General features: G+C 43.4%; 1 protein-coding gene across 10 annotated transcripts in view; it reads left to right on the forward strand.

The window, feature by feature from the left end:
• The window catches only part of Vti1a (vesicle transport through interaction with t-SNAREs 1A), a 317,257-nt gene that overhangs the window by 210,613 nt on the left and 81,495 nt on the right, over positions 1 to 25,149 (forward strand). The window contains exon 9 of one of the 10 annotated variants that reach the window (XM_076563321.1): positions 16,752 to 16,971. The exons of 6 other annotated variants lie outside the window; for them this stretch is intronic. In XM_076563321.1, the coding sequence (XP_076419436.1) occupies positions 16,752 to 16,848 (97 nt within the window). In that variant the 3' untranslated portion in view covers positions 16,849 to 16,971. Of the gene's footprint in view, positions 1 to 16,751; positions 16,972 to 25,149 lie in introns of those variants that run through there. 3 more of the 10 variants (XM_076563325.1, XM_076563323.1, XM_076563326.1) reach the window with 3 other exon arrangements.

Genomic DNA, 25,149 nt, shown 5'->3' on the forward strand with positions numbered 1-25,149 from the left:
CCACCCTGAAGCATCTTCCTTTCAGAGGTGGAGATTTCAACGTGAGAGTTGATTGATTCTATAAGCGTTCCTAAAGCCCCATGTTCAATAGGAGGAAAGGACAGGGACAGAGATACATGAAATTCCCCTCATTTTCTTGAGTCTCTAAATGGCACTGGCAGGGTAAGGGAGGTTGAGCCTGTAGCTCTGTTGGTACAGCGCTTGCCTCCATGCACAGGGCCTAGGGTTTGACCTCCAATGTCACATAAACCAGGTGTGGTGTTGCACCCCTGTAATCCCAGCTCTTGTGAGGTGGAGGCAGGCAGATCAGAAGTTTAAGGTCATCCTCGCCTACATAGGCAGTTTGAGGCCAACCTGGTATACATTAGACCCTGTCCTTAAAAAAGATTATTGTCTTTAATGATTAAGGTAAAAAGATAGAAGGGCCTGTTTCTTGGGGGAAGGGAGGTGGTCTTTTTTTTTTCTTTTTAATCATTGCTGTTGTTTGCATTTATCTTACTTTTCCCCATAATAGCTATGGTTGTTTTGTTCATAAAAACAGAGGCGATGCCAAATCCAAGGCAACATTCCAACCTTGCTTTGGGACACTCAAATTTGTGTTATTCTCTGGCAGACTCTAAACGTCCTTGTGTTTAAATATGATGCCAGCTTATTATGTACAATTCCACCTCACACTGGAATCTTTCACAGGATCATTCAAGGGAAAACGCAGAGCTGGGGGAGGTGTCACACTGAAGGTGCACAGTGTGCCCACAGGCAGACAATGCCCTCGATTGCCCTCACCCAGCAGCCCTGGAATGAAATGCCCAAGGCTGTGGAAATAGGGAAGCTGAGTCTCTAGAAGGCCCTTCCACTCCACATGTGATCCAACTCCTGAAGCTAACAATGATAACTTCAGAGAGAAAGAAGAGGCTAAACTCTGCCTCTGATCGGGTTTTGTTTGTTTGTTTGTTTGTTTGTTTGTTTGTTTGTTTTGTTTTGTTTTGTTTATTGCTGTCCTCAGTAAAGTTTGATTGAAAGTACAAATTGCGAAGTGCCATGTACTGTAAGTAGCTGTCTGGTGTGCTCTGGGGAAGATTCCTACCAGAGCCCCTCTCCTCCCCATGCCTCTAGCATGTTGTGTTGACTGAGTAGGCATGGCCAGAGGAAAGAGAATGAAGGGAAATGCAACTGCATGTGTCAGTGGACACAGCGAGGAGAATTAAGGAGTGTTATCTCAGTGTCCATCCATTGGAATTTGAGCCTTTCCGTGAGCTGGACTGACAGATACCACAGGTTCTGTTCTAAGGTCGTCTATGATTTTTGCAGCAGGGCTTTATTCCTGAGCCTGGTTGACATGCATTTGGGCACAAGCCTCTGTAAGACACCCTCAGATTTCAGCTCAGCATTAAGAAACTGTATTTTGGTTTCACTATTCAAAGTGAAATGGCTTAACACTGAAGAAACAGTGTATTTGTGGGACAGATTTCCTGTCTGTGTTGTTCATATCTACACTATTAAATATAAACTTGTTGGCAACTTTCTCTTGTTTTCTACTTGATCAGATTCTGTTTTCTTGACTTGGGCTATATCTTCTTGAGCAATGAAAACAGTAAGCAGAGCTCTGTCCATGCATCTCTGGGTCTGCTCTGTCCGTGCGTCTGGAGTGTGTACTGCACAAATCATTGAGTGACACAGTGAACAGGAAGAGAATCCGCAGGGACCCACTGGGCTCTGCTGCAGGGTGCCTGGCAGGAGCCACGGCCTTAGTTGTTTGCTTCTTTCTCTGTGGATTTTATTTGGTGGTCTCTAAGCAGGTGATGGGGAAGGCAGGGTTTGTGTTCTAATGGTGGATCAAGTTGTTGTTGTTGTTTTAATCCAGACTAATCCAATACCCTTTCTCCTTTTATTTATTCTTTGAAGTTTTTATTTTCTTTTGTGTGTATGTATGCATGGGTATGTGAGCATGTTCCTGTGTGTGCATACATGTACCTTGCATGTGCGTGTGTGTGCACATTTGTATGTGTATGTGCATGTTTGTGTGCACATGTATGCCTGTGTGTGCACATGTGTGCATGTGTGTATGATTGTGTGTGTATGTGCATGCATACGCACATGCAAGGTTGATGTAAGATCTTCAGTTACTCTCCCCTTATTTAGAGACAGAACTTCTCACGTAGTGATCACTGATTCCGCTAGACTCTCTGGGCAGTGACCCCAACATCCTCCTGGCTCAGCACGGTTGTTGAGGACCCAGACTCCAGTCCACATTTGTACTGTACTGACTGGGCTGTCTCCCCAGCTCTGTACTTTGCATTTTTCAAAACAATATTTGATTGTGTGTCTACTTTTGGAAGAGAAATGTATGGACTTAAATAGGCATATTGGTTTGTTTTATAGCTTTATTTCATAGCCACAAAATGAAATAGATAACCTGAGGTATTCTCTCTCTTCATGTACATTTATTTTGTCCTCTTCTTACACCGTAGGAAGGCATCTAAACACCCCGATTCTTGCCTGTTCTCATTCTTTCTCAAAGTTTCATCCAAAGTTGTACATTTATATTTTAAATTCAGATGACTCATTTCTTTTGGAATGCAAGCTTCCAAAAGCAATGTTGACTCATAAACTATACTATTTAGCAAATATTGTCAGGCATACCTTAAAGCCAATCTCGATGACATTTTACTATTAATAAGAACTGCCAAAGACCCTTGTTTGCTAGGTGATACGCCTATTATGTATGTGCCTGTTGTAAAATGGAAAACAGAACAACTGTCAACTCAAGACTTGGGTTTCATTAGTCACCTGAGCTGGTGGACTATGTAGCTTGTCCAACCTGATGTTTTTGCAGGATGTCACTGTGCCTGGGCAAAAGACACTTTGTGTTCTCACCATCTGACTACAATCTGTCCCTGGTCTCTGTTGCCATCCTGCATAAGGAACCTTACTCAAGTCTGAGTGCCACTGTATTTATTCAATAACATACACATAAATTCTTCATGATCAACTCAAGACATGAAGAAAGACTTCTAGCTCAGGTTTTGTGAAGTTTTTCAGTTTATTGTGTTAAGTTGAGGAAACAGAGCTATTGCTTAGCAACCCTGGATTAGGCATAAAATAATTGAAGGTCCCAAACGAGAAACATTTGTAATGGAATATGCCCTAACACTTGCTTTACCACATGGCTTAGCACCCTTCTGCTCACACATGGTTAAACACGTGTTTGAGCTGATGTTTTAACACCCGCCTCACACATCTTTACGCTCTTTGTCCACACATGCTAGAACATGTGCTTTGATACTCTTGTGGTCTGCAGGAGGGGTGAGCAGATTGTTGTCTGGGTTCTTTTTCCAAAGGCTCGTCGGTTGGTGGCATTCAGTCCAAGATCAGTGCCTCACTAATAAAGTCACAGTTCTTTTTGCTGCATGACACAAACAAGTGTGCATTTTCAGTCCATCTAGAGATGGGCACAGCCATGGACGTCTGTCAGTGCCCTGCTGATTATTGACCTCCTCAGGGGCTTCAACAGGTGGCTACATTTTGTCTCACAGTATTGTTTTGCACCCTAACTAGTCCACTTACATTTTTCCAAATACTGAAGCTATTCAGCCTAACACAGGCCCAGCTGTAGAATTAAAAACAAGGCTTCCATTTCAGCCACTGGCTCAAATTCTCTGTCGTATTTGTCAGTTTCCACACAAACAGCAGCTACCATCACTTAAAGCAAGGGGAATGTCTCCTCACTCTCATCGCATAGACTTGCCATCCATGCTGTCTTCATTGGTTTGGGCAGTGGTACCTTGAAAGAACAGATACTGATTTGCACAGTTCTCGAGTGTGAAAAGTCCGACATTAAGGTGCTGGCAGACACAGTGTCTAGTGAGGGTCCACTTCCTCTTTGACAGGTGACTTTCTTACTGAGCTCTCACATGGCAGACAGCAGAGTAAATAGTAGCTCTATCCAGTCAGACTACAGGGTTACAGACCCTACATTTCAGCAGTGCTTTACAGCCTACAAGATGTGTCACTGTTTCTTTTTTGATCCCTACTAGAATGGGAGGTAACTCTTGAATCCTGTCTTAGGGTTTCTATTGCTATGAAGAGACACCATGACCATGGTAACGCTTACAAAGGAAAACATTTAATTGGGGCTGCCTTACAGTTTCAGAGGTTTAGCCCATTATCATCATGGCCAGACATGGTGGCACACAGGCAGACACAGTGCTGGTGAAGAAGCTGAGAGTCCTACATCTGGATCAGTAGAGAGCAGAATGAAAAACTGTGTACTGGGCATAGCTTAAACATTATGAGACCTCAAAGCCCACCCCCACAGTGACACACTTCCTCCAATGAGCCCACACCTCTTAAGAGTGCCACTCCCTATGGGCTAAGCATTCAAATACATGAGTTTTAGGTGGTCATTCCTATTCAAACCACCACAAATTCCACTTCATAGAATGGCATATGAAGACCTAGATGGCTTCAGAACTCTGCTACAAATCATATAGCCAGTAGGCAGTGAGGTTCCCTCACATCTAAATCAAAAAATTTTCCTGCTGTCTGACAAGGCCAGCTCTTGTAAGGCATTTAAGAAGATACCTGGAATAGCCTTTCCTATCAAGGAGTGTACAGAGCAAGAAAGATGTGATCAAAATAATGCCTATTTGTGAAAGCCTTTGAGTCAATCTAATTCCAGGAACTTATATTGAATCCTCTTCCTTAATCATCCCAACATCCCATTTGACAGGTGTGGAAACTAAGGCCTTAAATCATAATAAACTTTCTCAAGTCAAAGAACTAATAAGTTGCAAAGCTATGGTTTGAGTGCAAGCCCGATTTGAAATCAAACCCAACCTCTTAACCATTGCTCATTGGCTCCCAACCAACAACAATAAATGAGCTCATAGACAAGCCACAGTGATCACAAGAGGCAGCTTGGGATAAAATATATTATTTCCCTAATCATTCCTGGTTACAGAGGTTTGTGATTGGATTTTTCCATTTTTAACATTACAAAGTGAATCGATGTAACAAAAAGTAAAGGTTATGGACATTATGGGAAAGCATTTGTACTTAGCCTGTGCCTCTTACAAGCTGAGCCAGAGCATGCATTGTCCTGGCCAATATCCATACAAGCTCGGTTTCTCAGGTTAACTTGTGCTTGCAAATTATTGGACATAAGAAAATTATATATTTTGAGACTTTGAGTTTCCAAGAGGACTAATGGCTGCTAAATTAAATTACTTAGAAATGAATTCTACCTTATTGACAGGACTCTAAAAGGTCAAAATGGAGTAAACTGTGTAAGGAATGGTGCTCTTGAGTTTGGCCAGTCAGATGGCATTTTTCTTAATTGTATAGCAATTACCTGGCCTATCTTCACAAATGGCTTTAAAGATAATGTAAAGGAGACTGGAATGCTTGAACTCACTTTCCATATTCAATTGTTTTGGATCTGGATGCAGAGACCAGCAGATAGATATTTCTTCCCAGGAAGATCAGCCAGGAAGAGCCACCTGTGGATGCCTGACTTGTAAATGTAAGCGGGAATTAGTGATTACTTGGAAGGGTTGCAAGACCCTAGAGGGACATTTGGGGGCTCTTCATTCTGTTTGGCTCTAAAAATAGAATTGTTAGCACCACTACCTGGCAATGTCCAGAAGCAGGTGCAGTTCTGCAATATATAAGTCTGGCCTTGGTTTTGTTGTATTTTAGCCACACTTTACTGTGCTAAAGTTCAAGATCAAATCAGTGCATTTTTAATATAGTCTTTGCCAGATTTCCAAACCTCTAAGCACAAACTCCTCAGCCTTCATTTCTCTTCTTGCCTGGAAATCTAGGTAGCACTGAGCCAAAATCTGAACTTATGAAGTGAGATTATACTTGATTAGGAACAAAAAATTCCTACATCCAGAAATGCAGATGTGCACAGCAGTCCTGGGGGGATGTTGGTATTTGATCTCTAAGTCTTAAAGGTTCATGTTCCCAAGGTTAAGAAATGCAGAGAGTCGACTTTTATTAGTAACTAATGCTGAAATTACTCTGGAGATTCTAGAAGTATTACATTACAAATCACTCAGCTTTGAAAATCCTGCAGCTCATGGTTACGGATAGCACTGGGGAGAGAGCGGGCAGTGGGTGAAAGACATCATTCCTGGGCCTGATCTGTAACACTGCCTTGCAATGAGAGGAGAGGACCTGGGACTCAGAGGCACAGTAAGAAGAACCAGGAAGCAAAGGCCTCCTTGTCCAGAGAGATTTGGGTGGGGATGGTACAGTGGTGCAGTCCAGCTTGGGCTGCACTATGTCCTGTTCGTCTAATGTTTAACTTCATGACTGGACAGGTTATTTCTAGATGGAGCTAGGCTTCCACTTTAATGAAAGTCAAAGCCTACATATTTATAAAATAATATCCATCAACAAACATGGCACTTATAGGCAAGTATGAAGAAAAGACCAGAGGCATTTCATAAGAGAAGGCCTTGTTCTTTGTCAAAATCCAACCTTTAATTCTGACAGCAGAGAACTGGTGGATGAATCTGTTGCTTGCAGAAAGAAGCGAGCTCTGACAGACAAAACTGCCTTTTGTCGCAGTCCCGTTGTTTATATGACTTACTGTGAGCTTGAACTACCCCTGTATGGTTGGAAAATATTTTCCTCAGGAAAGAAATCCACTAAGCCATTATATTTTGAAATGTTTTTAAGGTGGCCAGAATCTATGGTCTTAAAAGTATTGCTAAAATTTGGAATGTGGTCCCTAATCTATATACTCAGTATACAGGATATGTATTTTTATGTGTATATAATTGTGGATGTATGCTGTATTTTGAATGGACAACAAAAAAGTAAAATACAGGATAATGAAATCATACATACGTACATACAGTATATCACCTCAGTAAATTCAGACTCAGGCCATGGCATCTAAACGTTGCTGCTTCCCTCCTCCTCTCTAATGGTATTTTTCAGATCTTGGGTTTTGATCGACACACTATGGAGTACAAAAGTAATCATTATTTAGGTAGCTCAAAAATAGCTCACCAAACTGATAATGAGAGTTATTCCAGATATTCTGTCAAAAACCCTGCCAATTAGTGTTGAGGTCTTGAAGGTCCAGCTCTAGATCTTTATTAATATGCTAGGTTTATTAACCTATTTTATATATGCATCATGGCTGTCTAATGCATTGCATGATGTTGTATAATTGTGGTGCTTTTAATTTGTTATACCCAGGTCTGTTCTTCAGCCATATTTAAAATTCAGAATTACTTCATAGCTCATAAGTAATAACTCATTAGGAAGCTATGCCATGTACTCGAGGTTACCTCTAAGGCAATCTGTACTTAACAATAAACTAGAGAGAGTCTTAGCTACTTGACTGTCATTGACCAGTTTAAATATTTAAAGTTACCATCTGACCCTCTGTCTAACCACTCACAGAAAATGAAAATAAGCTTGTGTACAAAACAGGAGAAAGAAATGTGTCAGTCTTTTCTAAATGAAGAACGCCTGTGGTAGGAATAATCACGTAATCAAATAGTTATGTAGACATGTGCAGAGGTGCTCACGGGGACAGAATATTACTTAAATAAAGGTCTTTTTCCACCCTTTTTAATCTTAGTTTTCACCAAAACAAAGTTTGAGCATGTCATTTACAGTAGTCAAACTCAGATTCATGTTAAGCATCGTAATAATTTTACATTCCTTTCTTTTCTGCTGTATCTTTAAAAACAGCTTTTGACTTGTTTCTGTCTTCCCTTCCAAAATGATTACAAATTGAGGGGTTTTGTTTGTTTGTTTGTTTGTTTGTTTGTTTGTTGTGTGTGTGTGTGTGTGTGTGTCTTGCTTTACCCAGATAAGTGAACATAGTCAAAATTATAATGACACCACCCATGATTACTCAGGTGCCAATTCCCCACATTATTTCAGCTTCCTCTCACTAGTTCATAGGCAGTTGAATGGCTTTAAAACTAAACCTGCGGGGGCTGAAGACAGGGCTCAGAGGTTAAGAGCACTGGCTGCTCTTCCAGAGGTCCTAAGTTCAATTCCCAGCAACCACATGGTGGCTCACAACCATCTAGAAAGCGATCTGGTGCCCTCTTCTGGCCTGCAGGTAAACACGCAGACAGAACACTGTATACATGGTAAATAAAATAAATCTTTAAAAATAAACAAAATAGAGCTAAATGTGACTCTAGCAGTGTGTCTTAACTCGTATCTGTTCAGTGTCTATGTGACAAACGGTGCTGTTACAGTGGGACGCAAGACGGTGGCGTGGGTGCATATGGTGCTGGGTGGTGTGGTTTCTGGTCTGGCAAGAGGTCATTAGGAGCTGCTTATATTGTGTTGCATGAATTCCTAGATGGTCTTTTAATAAAAACCTGGAGCCAGATATTGGGGTAAATGCTGGAAGATCAGAGAGATAAAGGAACAAGATACTAGAGAAACTTCTCACCACTGCCGAATCCTCAGGCCAAATGGAAGGCAAGATCCCTATCTCCACGAATCCTCTGACTGAAAGCCTCTGAGTCCTCAGCCAAAAAGGCTTCAGCTCTAGTTCCTGTCTCCTCACACCTTATATGCCTTTCTCCGCCCAGCCATTTCACTTCCTTCCTAGTGCTGAGATTAAAGGCGTGTGTGCTTCCCAAATACTGGTAGCAGAGGCAGGCGAGCTCAAGTGCTGGGATTAAAGGCATGTGACTCCCAAGTACTGGGATTAGAGGTGTGTGCCACCACTGCCTGACTCTGTTTCTCTCCTAGACTGAGTCAATCTCATGTAGTCCTGGGTGGCTTTGAACTCAGAGAGATCCAAATGGATCTCTGTCTCCCGGTGCTAGGATTAAAGGTGTGTGCTACCAATGCCTGGCCTCTGTGTTTAATTTAGTGGCTGGCTCTATCCTCTGATCCTCAGGCAAGCTTTATTTGATACACAATATATCACCACAGTATTGGCCAAGGTTCTTAGGTTCAGGAGGATAGACTCATCCAGCTCATTTACAAAGGAGGTTTATTAAAGTCTTACATTGGAAATTCAGTGATGCATTTTGGATGTAACACTGCCATGAATGGATGCATTCTTAAAAGAGGCCAGTCAGAATGCTCTGGGAGGTCTCACTGCCTCAGTCCTACCTACATGGTGCCCATGACACTAGGATCTAGACACCATGAAGTCTACAGAGCTGTCCCAAGAGGAACATTCTCTCTCGAGCGCGCACGCGTGCGTGCACACACACACATTCTCTTGTGCATAGCTGGTTCACACTGATCACATCCACTTTCCAAGTTTACACAGTACTCAGCAGAGCCTGAGCTACAATGTAGAATGTGGTTCCAAGAGTATCTTAGGAATGTACTTCTTCAATTCTAGTTTGTCTGTCAAAAACAAAGCTGCAGAAAACAATCAAATTTCCTTGGAAGAAGTCACTGCACACATCTTCATAGGGACATAAAATAGTGACTCTCAAATTGTGTTCCAGTGAACCCTAAAATTGCCCCACATAAGGATTGTTAAGGAAATGAACAAGACCGAACAGACTTGACTTCATCTAGGGCAGCTCCCCATTCATCTGGGCATCACATGAGTGTGCCTGTAACTGTTGCAGGAAAAGCATTCTTCTCTGCTTTCTGTTTGTGACGTGTGTGTGTGTGTGTGTGTGTGTGTGTGTGTGTGTGTGTGTGTGTGTGTGTGTCAGTGTGTTTCCTAACTGCTTCTTTTCATGTTAGGTAGCTTTTCAGAAATAAAGACTAGGATTTGTTTCTCTAATAGGCTTTTTAACAGAACATCTTCATTTTCCTAGCCAATCATTGCAAAGATTACAAATTAATCTCATCTCTCACATCATCGTTGGAGGATGTGCTGCTAAGAGGCCTGTTCGGGTTAGAGTTTTTAATGTGAAGTCACCACCTCCTGAGAACATGCCTTTGAGTTGTTTCAAAGCTTTTCCAGCATCTTCTCAGGAATCCTCTGCACTGGAGGGCCACCAAGTCATCATAGCCATGGGGTAAAGGGACTGGACACATTAATTACTCTTCAGCTACTTTATTTCATTTGACTTCAAAATCAAAATTAGCAGTAGCAGAAGACGGTGGTTGCGTGGGGTTAAGTTAATCAGTGTGTGCTAATTAAATAACTGTTGTGCCTCTCCATTAGGCCTGTTTCAGATGGTGCAGGGCTTTTAGTAAGTCTTACCTACCTGGGATTTTGTGCTTTAGTGTTTTACCACAAACCACAGTCTCTAAATTAAGGAGAAAGACACAGTTGAGCATCTCTAAAATCCCAAAATCTCAGCTGAGGAAATGGCTCAGTCAATATGAGGACCTGAGTTCAGTCCCCAGAGCCTACATGATATGTCAGGAGCAGTGGCAGGCACTTGTAACCCAGCATTGGGCAGACAGAGACAGGCAGACCCACTCCTAAGGCCCATTGGCCTGCCTTCCCTATTTGATGAGCTGTAGGTCAGTGAGAGAGCCTGTCTCAAAAATAAGGAGGACAGCCCTGAGGACACCTAAGTTGTCCTCTGGTGTGCCCCCCCCCTCCAGAATGTCCTGAAATCCAAGATATCTTGAGCACCTGTGTGAGAGTCCAAAGGTTTCAAATTTTTTTATTTTCAGATTACAATTATTCATCCAGTAAGTTTATGCAAATATTAGAGGACCCAAAAGTCTCAAATTTTAAAACACCTCTGGTCCCAAGCATTTTTGATAAGGAACACTCAGCCATACCTACATACATGTTGATCCTTAGAAGTATGTGGGTGGCTTTTCTCACAGACTCTGTGGAGTATCACCCACCATAGTCCTACAGCCAGACCCACCTGGAGCCTGACTGTTCCAGACCCACCTGAAGCCTGACTAAGTGCTCCAGACCCACCTGAAGCCTGACTGAGTGCTCCAGACCCACCTGAAGCCTGACTGAGTGCCCCAGACCCACTTGAAGCCTGACTGAGTGCTCCAGACCCACCTGGAGCCTGACTAAGTGCTCCAGACCCACCTGAAGCCTGACTGAGTGCTCCAGACCCACCTGGAGCCTGACTAAGTGCTCCAGACCCACCTGAAGCCTGACTGAGTGCTCCAGACCCACCTGAAGCCTGACTGAGTGCCCCAGACCCACCTGAAGCCTGACTGAGTGCCCCAGACCCACCTGAAGCCTGACTGAGTGCCCCAGACCCACCTGAAGCCTGACTGAGTGCCCCAGACCCACCTGAATTCTAACTGAGTGCTCCAGACCCACCTGAAGCCTGACTAAGTGCTCCAGACCCACCTGAAATCTGACTCAGTGCCCCAGACCCACCTGAAGCCTAAGTGCCCCAGACCCACCTGAAGCCTGACTGAGTGCTCCAGACCCACCTGAAGCCTGACTAAGTGCTCCAGACCCACCTGAAATCTGACTCAGTGCCCCAGACCCACCTGAAGCCTAACTGAGTGCTCCAGACCCACCTGAAGCCTGACTAAGTGCCCCAGACCCACCTGCACTGGGCTTTTACTCTCACTCTGACACTGTATCATTTGCTCTGTGGCTTCAGGATGTCCTGCCTTCTCTCCATGTGTCATGTGTCAACCCTAGGACTGTTCTATCATCTCGGAAACAGTCAAGCAGCACAAGCCTATTCCCTTAAACCAGTGTAAGCTCTCCCTAAGGACTCAAGTCTACCATGACCTTCCAATTACTCAGCTGGCTTCAGAGACTTTATTTGTGTTAGGTCTGGGTGGGGATTTTGTGTGTGCGTTGTGTGGGGGTTGGAGGTGGTTTGGGTTTTGCTTTGTCCTTGATGCTGTTGGGTTACAGAACAGGGGTAGAATGTAAGGCCTGGTGTGAGGTAAACAAAGCACTTACATTCAGAAATGTGACAAGTACATTGAAGTACTTGTAAGGAAAAAAACAAGTTTTAAAAACAATTGAAAACCTATTACTCTCTTCTTATTGAATGTCTTGAAAGTACAGAAAGCCATAAAAAATACAATACAATACAAGTACCTTTTTGACTCATCCTGTTGAATCATTGTTAACATTTTCATTTATATTTTCCCTTTTTCTATGCATATTTTACATGTAAACAATTGAACATCTTATTGGCTTTCAAGTTGGGAAACAACCTGTCTATAATTTACTCTTACTTTGAATAAGAATTTGAAATTGTTCTAATGTGGCAAGTGATCCATCTTAAGCCAGGTTGTGTTTCTGAGGTCAGCCGTCCACATACTTGTTTCACTACTTCCACCTGGAAACAGCTGACCAGAATTGTGGCCGTATTCTTGGTTGCTCTCTTCAGAGTATGTCGCCAAACTTTTTCCCCCCTCTGGTCAAGATTTCTCTATGTAACAATCCTGGCTGTCTTGGAACTCTCTCTGTAGACCAGGCTGACCTCGAACTCAGATATCCACCTGCCTCTGCTTCTGCCTCCTGAGTGCTGGGATTAAAGGTGTGTGCCACCACCATGCCTAGCCTTAAACTTTTTTACCCTTGTTCTCTGGTGAAGTTTATTTAAGTAAAAAGAGTTGATAACATTCCTCATTGCAGAAAAAGAACAAAGTGCCTTTATTTACCTTGTCTTCTGTTAAACAGTTTTATCCTGATAACATTCAAGAAATGAGCTATGAAGACTCATTGCTTTGCTTTTCACAAAGGCCCTTCCAGTGGGCCAGCCACGTTTACAATGTGTGCCGTCTCGAAAGCAAAGGGAGTAATTCTAGGAGGGAGAAATGGGGAATTTGCATTACTGTGAACTGGATGAAATATAAAATAAGCGTTAAAGGTTCCCATGGGGGTGGGGCAGGGAATGGGCCTCACCGTACACTGATATGCCTTCCCAGACTCTGCACCTGATGGGCTGTCCTAAGGTGAATGTCAGGTTGATGGGAGCAGGTCACCTAGATGGCGAGTGCTAGCATACACTTAAGGTGTCTGTGTGGGTAGTTCCATTGTTTGGGGGGTTTTGTTTGTTTGGTGATTTATCACCTGAGGTTTTGTATATCCTTACACAGAAGACTATCCCCTGAAAGTGGAAACATTTGCTCGAATATTTTATGCTGTGCCAACTGCCTCCTGTCTTTGTTTTCATTCTTATCAAAGATGTTTCCAAAGAAATGCATCCTACACTCTCATTGAAGCATTAAGCAATATTTTTAACAAAAAAGTCTCAGCAAATATTCCAAGTAAGAGCTGAAGAAAGATGGAGTCATGTTGCACATGTATCCCCACTCATTTGTTGTGAGCATTTCCCCTTGGCATTCAGTATTCTGATGCAAAGCTGTGTGGTTGTTACGGTTTCTCTCCTAAGATCGCAGAAAGTACTTAGTTCATGAGTAGAAGTTCATAGCTACCAGGCTTGTGTAGTCACCATGGTGGCCAGTGGTTGATCTCTACAGAAACTTCCCTAGAACTCGGCCTGGGGAACATGAGGAAAGGCCTTTTACTGTCTCTCCAGAGTGGCCCTTCATCCCCTTCACTCACCTCCCACTCACTGGTGTCCTCTAATCCTGGTTATTCCCTGTCTTTATTTCCTTTAATGCCAGGCCCTAGTGATCATCGGCCTTTCTTGGGTGTCCGCTCTTGTGTCAGTGTCTGGAGGCTTTTCTGACAAAAACTGAGAGAGAGAGAGAGAGAGAGAGAGAGAGAGAGAGAGAGAGAGAGAGAGAGAGAGAGAGAGAGAGAAAGTAAGTTAGTTTTGCCTGTATGTGTGTCTGCACATCACCTGCATACAGTGCTGACAGAAGAGGGTGTCAGAGCTCCTGAAACTGGAGGTATAGATGGTTGTTAGCCACCATGTGAGTGCTGGAGATTGAACCAGGATGGTCCTTTGGAAAAGCAGCCAGTGCTTTTAACTGTTGAACCTGCACAGAAGCCAGGTGTGGTGATACATACTTATAATCCAAGCTCTAGTCAGGCTAAGGTGGAAGGATCATGACTTCCAGGCCATCCTGGGCTATAAAGCAAAACTCTCTGTCTTGGGGAATTAAAAAAGAAAAAAGGAGAGATGAAAGTTTTTCTGCCAATTCAAAAAGCCCATAGCAGTGTCTGTGGTGCGGGTCGGTGGGCAGGACCACTGCTGCTCTCCTAGCTCCGTGTGTGTGTGTGTGTGTGTGTGTGTGTGTGTGTGTGTGTGTGTGTGTGTGTGTGTGTGGTCTTTCCTACAACCACCTCCCATTTCTTCTCCTAAGCCTGCCCAGACTGAACTCCATCTTCCTCCTGAGAAATGACTCTGGCTCTGTCTCATTCTTGCTGGTCCTCTGGCTAGAACATTTGCTGTCCTCTTTTTCTCCTGTCAAAAGCTCACCCACATCAGCTCCATAACTTATAGTGTCCAGATGACACTAACAAGCTGGACTCCACCATTGCCTTGACTTACTGCTCCTGTTGAACACATCAGTACTGTCTGTCTTATGTGCTGTCTACATGCCCAGCCCCTCGAGAGCAAGGAATATGCCTTCCATACTTGGAAAGTGCGTGACATAGTCCCCCACACATAGAGGGCACAGGGTAACCTCAGGTTTCTGTCCTGACCGACACCGCTGTATCATGCTAGTTTAGTGGTATTGCAGAGTAAGCTTGTCAACTGTAGGTCACTCTGACTTGGTTATGTTTATAAACAGTGTCTAATAAGAATCCAGTTTCAAGTTGGGGTTTACTCTGAGCTCATGTATTTGCCTGACTTTTCTTAAGCAGTAATGTAACTCACCTTGGGGAGTCGTGAGTCGTATGCATGTGCTCTGATTTCCAGAGCCTTCTTTGGCCTCATTAGGCAGTCTGCATTGTTGTTCTTTTGTGATTGTGTGCATGAGACCTTGGCTTCTAGAATAATATTACACTGCAAATCAAATTCTGCCTCAAAAGGACTTTTCTTCCACAATTTCCTACATTCCTGTACAGGTTACAAAATGTCACAATTCAGTGGGCCAATTACTAGATTTTTATTTAATGGGCAGTTTTAATGTTCTCAGAGAATCTCAACAGTAATAGCATTTTTAACTTCTACATTCCATTTAAAGACTCATAACCCATTCTTCTTTTTGTGAGTGTACCTAGTTATATTTTTGGGTATCATTTAAATTCAGGTTCCCAATCTGTAGAAAAATCAATGAGTTAATGAATAGCTTCATTTTAAAACTTTTAAAATATTTTATCCTAATTATAGGGCATATCTGGTGACAGTAATTTGACAAAATCCCAAATCATCAGATTGTGCAAAATAGCCCTTTCTGGGAGTCATTTCGAACATTTGCAGTTTAACAAGTTTACTTACTGTTTTTAGGACCAGAGTGAAGCCTTGCTCACCAGGACAAGATCTTCCTACTGTTAAGGTTTAGGGGCCCTTTCCAGTCAAGTGGGTTGGATGTCATACTTTAATCATAGTTGTGTTTGTTTAACCCATTAAGCACAAAGCATTCCCACTACTAATAAACATCCTTGGTATTCGCCTATCAGCTTCTCACTGGCAAACTATTCCTGCATGCACTGTCCACAGGCCTGGTGAGCTTCAAGGTCACTCCCTAGCCATTCAGTCAAGTTAATGGCAAAGCCGGCTCAGGAACCAGAGGTGGCTAAGTCCTAGTACAGTGACCTTTCACACATGACTGGTGTGTGCTCATGTAAACCATTTTGGATTCTGTGAGGAACAGGATGGAGACTATGCCCCAAGTGATGACTTATGAGTCACTGACTTGGTCCTGTGCAGTCCACAGCTCACGCTGTCTCCTTGGACAACAGCAGAAAGCAAACTCTCACCAGACCAAGGATACAGCTGAGGAGAGACACACACGGTATCATTTGGGACTTCCCACAGTCAGTCACCTCTGTATGGTTTTATTCCTCATAGGACTTCATCCTAATCAACTCTGTCCCTCCAGCCCAAGACACCTGTCACATTTCTCTTTAAGAACAAGAACTGAGGAGTATGGCTTGATGGCTCCCTGTAGCTGCCCAGGAAGAGAAGTCCAGATCTTCTGGCCTTGATACTCTTTCAGTACTTGGAAGGATGACCGAGTTTCTTAAGCCTAGGACTCCTCATTCCAGGCTGCTTTTCTGTTCACGACCTACACACAGCTCTGTCTTATTCAGATGCCACCTTTTTCCTTGGGTGTCTTCATTCTTCTCCCATTTCTGCAAAGAAGGTTCTGAGAGTCACTTTGTATTGGGCTGGCCAGACACCAACCTGAAGTCTTACTTTAGAAATTGTTATTTATTGGACCAAAGCAGAACAAAGGTGGATACCTCACATGTGTATTCAGTAGAACCTCGTGATTGTGGACAGGAAAAAATCTACTTAGGCTCCCTTCCTAAGAATTTGTTTCTCCACTCAACCACATTGTGCTTAAGACTCTACGAGGGCTATGTGATACAACCTGGCTCCATGATGCAAACTGTTAGAGCATCCCTCTCTCGGTCTCTGTTCCTCCCTCCCTCCCTCCCCAGACCCAGCTAAACGTATAATCCTAAGGGGAGGAAAGGAAAAGTGACAGACTAAATAGAGAGGGTAGGGATATGGAGGGGCTTTTCCTCCCTAGAGAACCTGCGCTGACATGCATGTGTTGACATGCAGCATGGGTCTGATTAAGGAAATCATGCATCAGGACATGCATGCCCACCCCAATTTTCCACCTCCACCTCTCTTTCCACCACTCTTTCAAAACATGTGAACTTGTCTGCTTCTGTTGCCAGTGGAGACGGGTGTGAGTTTGGGATTTTGAGTACATAACAGCTCATTGTGCCATATGCAGATGTAATGGATGCAGACTGTCAAGGTACACGCAGCTGCTGTTGTTTGTAAATTTAGGGTGGCAGATACTGGACAGCTTGAAAATGAGGAGGAGCAAAAGCTGTTGCAAGTGTGGGAAAGCCTCCAAAGAGCCCAAAGCCACACGTGCCAATGATGTCCTGCTTCCAGATTCCTCCTGGATCTGCAGTTCCTGTCACAGGTCAGGGAGCCCTTGTCTGTTTCTGTGTATACTGAGACTCCTTGGAGTGGCCCCACGGCCTGCCCCACACTAGCTGCTGGCTCTGAGGCGTGGCTCGTGGTCCAGGGAGGAGCCTTCTGTCCTCCCTGGTTGCTGTGTCTTTACCCCGGCGCTGCACACACAGACTCTTCCGTGAAATGATTGCCTGCTCCTCTACACTCAGCTCTCTGATGCCAAGGCTTTCTGCCTCGGTTTTCTAACTGAAGATCCAAGCCAATCATTTTTGAATCATCATTATCATTGATTACTTTCCTCTTAATTGCCATTTATTTTAAGAGCACTTAAACACTAATTGCTATGTAATCATGGTCTCATTTGGTTTCATTTAACACTCAGAACGAACTCATAAGGGAGGCGTTACTGTTTTCCTTTATGGACAAGGATTAGAAAAGTTCATAACTTGCTTACAGTGACATAACCACTGAATGTCAGAGTCAGCTTTGCAGCTCCTGTGCATCAGCCTTGGGAGCACAGCGGCATTCTCCTACTAGTCAGCCTCCAGAAACAGGAGTCTACATGTAGTCAAAGCACAAGTGTATGGAGGTCAGACTGTGCCTCAGTGGTGTGTTGTCTTCACATTAGCAGTTCTAGTTTCAGTCTGTGCCTTAGTTTTTAAGACAAATTGTCCAGAGCACATTCGCCAAGCCTGACCTGCAGTAAGGGGTAGGGTGCTGCAGTTGTCCTGTGGGCATGTCAGTGTTGGGTGTAGACTCATTTTCTTACGGCACAAGGCGGTGGCATCACGGAAACCCTAGGCAGTATCAAAAGAGGGCTTGGTCCTTCCCAGGTCTTTGGCATCTCTTCTTCCTTCCGTTATTCCCATTTATTGCTGTGTCCCAGAACTGCATCCTCTGCTGAAAACTCTTAGTCCGTGAGAGACTGCAATCTGAGGAAGCCCAAGCACATGAAGACTTAGTTCAGGCCATAACTACATTTTATAGGGACTGCTCAAGAGGACACAGGTCCTCTGGGAACGCAATAGACAGTTTGCTCTTCTCTGTGCTGTGTGCATCTGTGCTCAGTGTAACTCCTCCCTTCTTGACACCTCCCCCTGCACATGTCACTGTCTGGAACTATATTACAGCGAGAGCTCCCAGACCTCCAAATCAAAACGCAGCTGCTTTAAACTTGGAAACTCTGGGACGTCAGCTTGACACCCTTGGGGAAAATTCCATACCATCAAACTCTGCTTAGTCACCAAATTAACATTCTATGTAAAATTATCATCTCACTATGAATATAAGATGTATGATACACTATGTGTATAAAACATATATGTGTGTGTATATATTTATATAATATAAAACATAAATTCTTTTCACATGTAGACAAATTCTGTTCCCAAAATCCTAATTCTAACACTTCCAGTTAGAAGCACTTTGGACAAGGGATACTACTAAGTCAGTGGATAGTTATCTGTTCACTGACACCTCGTATTTAAAATGTGGGTTCCATAGGAGAAGGAATTATTTATCCTTTGGTGCTGCAAGCCCAATGTCTACAAATTCTCAGTACTTAATGAAAAGCTCACCATCTGCAAGGTCTGGTACCCACACAAGTGTCAGCCTGTTCTCATGCCCTTTCTAAGCTACATAGCTTTTATAACCCAGTGTTTTCTAAATGAGCAACTTTAAGGAGTCATCAAACCTATGAATTTATTGATAATATTATCCAGAGAGAGGTGACCCCTGTTGAGTTGACATGAAGGAAACATGGTTAAGTCGGTGACAGCTCCACCGCTGCTTGTGATCTGAGAGTTTGGGGAACACCGTTGGACCGGGAAATAACAAAGGAAACTCCATGGAAGTGCTCGAGAACCTTCGTGCGTATGAAGACATCATAGTGATCCACACAGCTCGCCCGAGGTCACGCTGCGCTTCCCTGCCTCCTCCCATGACGTGCACAGCGCCCGTGCTCCTGTGAGAATCGTCTGGGCTCAGGGGTGAGAAGTGATGCACAGAAATTTGAAAGCAAGGCAAACACATTAGGATCCAAATGTTTCCTCTAGTGTAACTTCTTCTCATAGTTTTGAACTCAGGGATAACTTCTTTTTAAAATAGTTTTGGCTCAGTGATGTCGGGTATTTGAGCATGTAATAATGAGGTAAGCTTAAGAATATCCGATGAGAATCGTGAAGTATTATTTCCTACCTCCCTGCCTGTTATTACAGAACTCTGCAAACTATAAGCTACTACATCTCACTATCTCCTAACACTTCCAACATAAAGGAGAGGGCATCAATAATTTAAACACTAACCCAGGGTGATGAAACAGGAGGGCCTAAGAAAACCAGTTAGCCTACTTATTACTGTTACTGTCTTTTAATCTCACAGAATTTGAGGGGAAATAGGATTTGTGGTACCACACTTCAAGGGTCCTATTAGTTAAACACTGAGTTGTGGAGTTGCGATTGCTTTCTTTTGGAAACGTCTTAGCTGAGAGGATGAGGAGAATAGACAAATGGGAGAGGAGACTGAGATAATAGGGAGAGTAAACCTTTTGTTCATAAAAATATTGCTCCTCACAGGGTTAAGAAAGGGCATCTCAGGAGGCGTCCCTCCGTCAGCGCGATAGGCAGCAGGCCTGTGAGCTTCTTCTCCTTGCCGGATGTTTGTTCCAGGCTGGAAGACATTTTATGATATTTATTTGATGACACACACCTGCTGGGTAGATGAAAAGCAGCAGCTCCTGAGGATGACCCACTTCAAGGGCACAGTGAGCTTCTGAAGGCTTTGGCAGGTTACCCTGTATCATTTCTGTGCATTTTCATGTCACCTGTTGCACATATCTAAGGCCAGTGTGTTGTAGACTTGTTGGAGGCAGACTGCTAACCCCAGGGAGGAGATTTCTGAACCACTAACTACTTTGTAAATACACTGAGCCTGGAAAGGCACACGGCTTTGTCAAACACGCTGCAAACTTGTGAAGAGGTAGTCTTGGCAGTCAGGATGTGAATCAGTACAGGAATCCGCCAGCTGGGAGTGGACCACCTAGGGATCCCAAGTGAGATGAGTCCAAGGAAGAAGTTATTGGTCCCACAAGGTCTGATCCAAGGGAAGATACCAGAAAAGAAATTGATGTACCATTTATCTAAAAGTCCACAGGATAAAGAGAAGTTCCAGCTGGGATCAGGAAAGAGCAAGAAGCATTTGAAATGCACGGGCTGCTCTTGCCCACTTGTCCTTGGCAGCCGACTTGTCTCAATGTCTACTCCCCCTTTCACACACATTCACGGATCTCCAGACATAGTAAAGATGTGCTAAAAAATCCAGTCATCTCTCGAGTGGGAATCAGCCCTAGACAACATTGTAAATTAGGGTGTGGGATAGCAGCAGGCATGTGCAAGGTGTTCTTAGCTGTATTGTACTTGCTCTAGTCGGATGCCTGGCCTGACAGGAAGGAACTGGACTTGGGAGCATTAGTGCAGCGTAGTGCTCAGGGCTAGCCACTGGAGCCCAGAATGGCAAGGTGGGGCCTGTGGGTGGGCACTCTGGAAACTGGAGAATAACAGGACAATTCTCACCACCCAAACACAGCTTCAGAGCTGTGCCCCTGTACCTCTTCTCGCCCTGAGCTTTGCTGTATAGAAATCCTAGAGGTTCCAAGAGGTTGTGGGGGAAGTGACTCACTGCTAACAAATTATAAACTCTGAATCATGACTCGATTAGGATGTTGCTTGTTGATTTATAAGGAATCTTGTCTGTGACTTAATGCGCATGTCTGGAGGACATGGATGGAAAGACTTGGCTTCAAATGTTCCAAGGCCTCTGTATGGTTCATGATGGGTGTCTCCCACTCAGGCCTCTCTCCTCCTCCTCCTCCTCCTCCTCCTCCTCCTCCTCCTCCTCCTCCTCCTCCTCCTCTTCCTTTGTCATGTACTGTCTACCACATCACCCTTGTGTGCAAGCTGGGGGCTCAAGAGGAAATGATTTCAAATAGCTTCTTTCATTTGTCCTACATTTGGGAGAGAGAAGATACACCAGGTTTGCTGGGAGCTTTGGGTGGGATGCTAGACATTTCAAGTATAAAAAGACAGAAAGCAAAGAAAGGCATCTACTTGGAGCACAAGGAACCTAAAAGGCAGAACTATTAGCTGGTTCTTAAGCATCTGATTCCAAGTTAAACCACTGGTGCAGATTTTACAATTTTAAACCCGTCTATTGTGTGTGTTGTCCTTTAGTTTTTACAGAGACATAGTGAATAGACATTGATTTCTTCAACTATTTTCTGTTGAAAATACCTGATACGTAAGTACTGGATTGGATGACTTTTCCCTCTCCTTCCATTGCTTGAAAAGACCATAACTATTTTAAAATCCCTTCCAGTTCAAGAGTTAGCCAAGCGAATGGTGTTGGCCGAGGTGTTGAATGCACCAGTCCTAATGATGGTACCTCTCACAAAGCTAAGTAAGCAGGAGTAATGCTGAAATGAGGGGCAGTCATTTATTTACTGTACTTGGCATTGTTCACTCTAATAATGCGTTTCAACACAGTAGAATTGCTAGATAATGCTTCCGTGGCTTTTATGCCAGCTATTGTTATTTAAATGAACAGTCGACTGCACTGTAATGAAGAAATGCATGCATTTCCCCAACTCACTTATCAACCAGGATTCCAGGAAAATGAGAATTTGTGTCTGTCTTCATTCACAGAGCAAACTGGAGGTCACTGTTTTCAATGTGAACCTTTTTTTTAGCTTTTCAACAGTGAATAATTAGGAGTCGCTGCTTCTGAAATTACCTGTATTCACTAGAGAGAAAAAAGACTTTTATCTTCCCCGATGAAATACATTTTCTCATTCAGACTTCACCATTCTTTTTCCTAATAGACTTTTACACCATCGAGTCAGTCCGAGGTAGTAAAAGAAAAGAAATTCGTTTCTTAAGCCACAATAGCCTTGTTTATTATTTACTTCCTTAAATTCAGCTGCTCCTGGAAAAAAATAATCCAAATGCAAAAAAAAAAAAAAAGTGGATTTAAAGCAATTGAACATATAAAGCAATTATCCACATAAAATGCCCTTGTAAAAATATACGTGTTCCCTGCACTCTGATTCAAATTTAATTGATCCTTGAGCCTTATGGTTTAATGATTGTGTGCCTCCATTGAGTTTTTAATAGCTTTTATTGAGATATGATTTGCATACCATGTATTCACCCATTTAGAATGTGTAGTTCTCTAGCTCTTAGCATGTTCACTTAGTCACACAGCCATCGCCACAGTCATTTCTAGGACATTTTCATCACCCGAAAGAAATCCGGTGCCCACTCGTAGTCATTCCCCATTTCCTGACCACGGCTAGTCTTCTGTCTACAGATTTGACAGTTTGGGACATTCCGCATACATGGAGCCACACGTGATGTGGTGGTCTCTTGTATCTGACTTCTTTCACTTAGCACAGTTTGTTCAAGGTTCATCCATGTTGAGGTATGTGTTAACACTGGGTGACTTTGGGTTGGCAAATAGCCTTCTGTTGTATATATGCATGCATGTACACACGTGTACATAAAATTTTTATTCATCTGCTCGTCTATCAAGTGACAAACTTTTGGGTTCTCTCTGCCTTTTGAATAGTATGACTAATGTTGTTGAGAAGCTTTTTTGTGGACATATCTTTCCATTTCTTCTTCCTGTGTCCCTAAGAATAGAATTGTAGGTACTACGGTAACTCCCTGTTAAAGGATTGGAGAATTGCCAGCTGTGTGGTGAGGAGAATGTTCTGTTCACTCCCATCAGCTGTACCTCAGGGTCTGAGCTCCTCAGCTCTCCTGTCACTTGCTACTGTCTGTCTTTTTTGTTAGAGTTGTTCAGTGGACACAGGGCGGTCTGTGGTTTCCAGTGTCGCCCCCTAATGGCCAAATGACGGAGGACATCTTTTCTTGTGTTCACTGCTGTTTGTATTTCTTCTTTGGAGAAATACCTGTTGCTATGAGTTTTTACAAAGGCTGTTTCCTGACCTCAGGAGTGTAGTTAGCAGAACTAAGTTGGAAACAAATGCACCCCTTTACAGAGAGGGACTTCTCAATGACAGGAGGGCCTAAGAGGTGATGTATGTGGGTCCTACGGAGAACTGACAATAAACTGGAACTCTGTCTCCATGCAGTTGAAGGCCCTACAATTCTGCTTGCTTTAGATGATATGTAGACTTTTCAAAGAGGTTTTTCATTGATTTTTTTAAAAAACTGTCCTGGTTAAAATATCCTGCAATCAAATGAACAAAATTTTCTACTGGGGGCTTGACACATTTTCTTTTGTTTTAATAGTACCATATAAAATATCTTGCTTCTCTCCTTGTATGCGTGGGGAAACTGAGGTAAGCAAATTTGTCCAAGGCCACTTACATAGTGAATGGCAGATTCTAGTCCCGACTCTGGTTCTGAGACCATTGCTTTTTATTTTTTTCTAGTCTATTCACAAATTAGCAGGTGGTATCAGCACACAGTTACCTAGGCTATCCCACAATAATGTGCATGCTTGGGAGTCACTGACTCAGTGAAGCAAGTGGCCGATAGAGGGCGCTGTGGAGCTCTCATGGGCATCGTTAACAATCTTGTTTAGCATTGAATGTACCTAGCTTCAGCAGACAAGGATAACATAGGAGTCAACTGACCAAAATCTGTTCAAACGTAAAAAATGTTGTCCCTTAAAGTACTACAAACAGAGCAGCTCGTTTTGTACAGTGCTTGGAAATTATAAAGCATTTGACTTGCACTTTTAATTCAGGGTTCACAAGTATGCGGTTTCCTATTGTCTTTGTTTTCATGCAGTTTTTAAACTCATGATGAAAGTCAAGCCTGAGGGCTTTAGTTGCTATGTCAGAAAGTCTGAGGCAGAGCTGCAACTCAAATCTAAGTCTCTGGGCTCCCCTTACAGCCCTGTGCTTGCTGTGGTGCGCCATGCTCCACCTTACTGGAGCGCTGAAGGACACCAGTGGGAAAGAAGGGAGGCCTTCCGCTACTGTGCCAGCCTAGCTGTGAACAGTAGAGGTTAGAGGGAGGCTGCTGGTGAGGCAGCATAAAGAAAGCTTGATCTGCCCAACACTAGAATGTGTTGTCCTGTGAAGGAGTGAGATCCCTTTGTGGGTGAACAACTCACTCTGTGGCTGAATGACCATCTGAGAGGATGCTCGGGGATGGGTGTGTGTGTGTGTGTGTGTGTGTGTGTGTGTGTGTGTGTGTGTGACATAGCATGTGAGATCCCTTGTAACTGTGAGGTTATGTATCTTTGTCTCTAGTTAAGAGCCTAGAATAGCTAGAGGTCTTCTTTATCCTTCTTGAGGAAAAGGCTTAATCTTTATCCTTCACACTTAACAGTGTGGGCTTTCTGCTTAAAGGTGTAGCCAGTGTTATCAGCCTTCATTACTGGTTTCCCTGGAGGTGCAAAAGCAGTTTCCATCTATGTTATTAATCGACGTTTGTACGTGGCCTCGTGTTCAGATAAGTTTGACTAGGAATCTCCCGAGGTGCTGTGTCCCTGAGACTGGGAGGAAGAGGAAGCAGCAGTGCCGGGTCTCCTTCTATTTGCGTGGAGTCCTTCGGAAACGTGAGTCAGTTTAACACAGTGGCCATCAGCTTTGATTGCTGGTAAGAATCACCAGAGGAGCTTTCAAAGAATACAGATGCTAATTTCAGTCAGTGTTCTAAGAGCATACTCTGGGGAAAGGGCAGTCTCTTCAGCAAATGATTCTGGGGGAAACTGGACATTCACGTGCAAAAGAATGAAACTAGACCCTGTCTTTTACCATGTCCAAAAATCAAATGAGAATGATTAATACAAAAGAAAACCATGAAACCATTAGAAGAAAGTATAGAATTGCTTAATGTTGCAGGGCTATGCAAGGATTTATTGGATATGACCCCAAAATCACAGAAAACAAAAGCAAAAATAGATAAATGGAATGAAATAAAACAAAAGCTTCCCCCACAACAAAGCCGATAATCACCAGTGTGAGGAGACAACCTCCTGAATTGGGAGGACGTGTTTGTAGACTGAACATGTGAAAGTAAAGGAGGAATTCAAACAGTTCTAGAGCAAAAACCAAGTGACTCAATGTGCACACTGGCTGACGAGACGGCTAGACAGTTAGAGCACCTGCACCTTCTGCGGTAGACCTGGCTTTGTTCCCCCACAGCCTTGTGTGTCCCCAGTTCAAGGAAATCCACACCTCTCCCAGCCTCCATGGCCACCAGGCATCCAGGCATGCCTTTGGTGCACATAC

This window comes from Peromyscus maniculatus, chromosome 1 (assembly GCF_049852395.1).
Source record: "Peromyscus maniculatus bairdii isolate BWxNUB_F1_BW_parent chromosome 1, HU_Pman_BW_mat_3.1, whole genome shotgun sequence".
Classification (NCBI taxonomy): domain Eukaryota; kingdom Metazoa; phylum Chordata; class Mammalia; order Rodentia; family Cricetidae; genus Peromyscus; species Peromyscus maniculatus.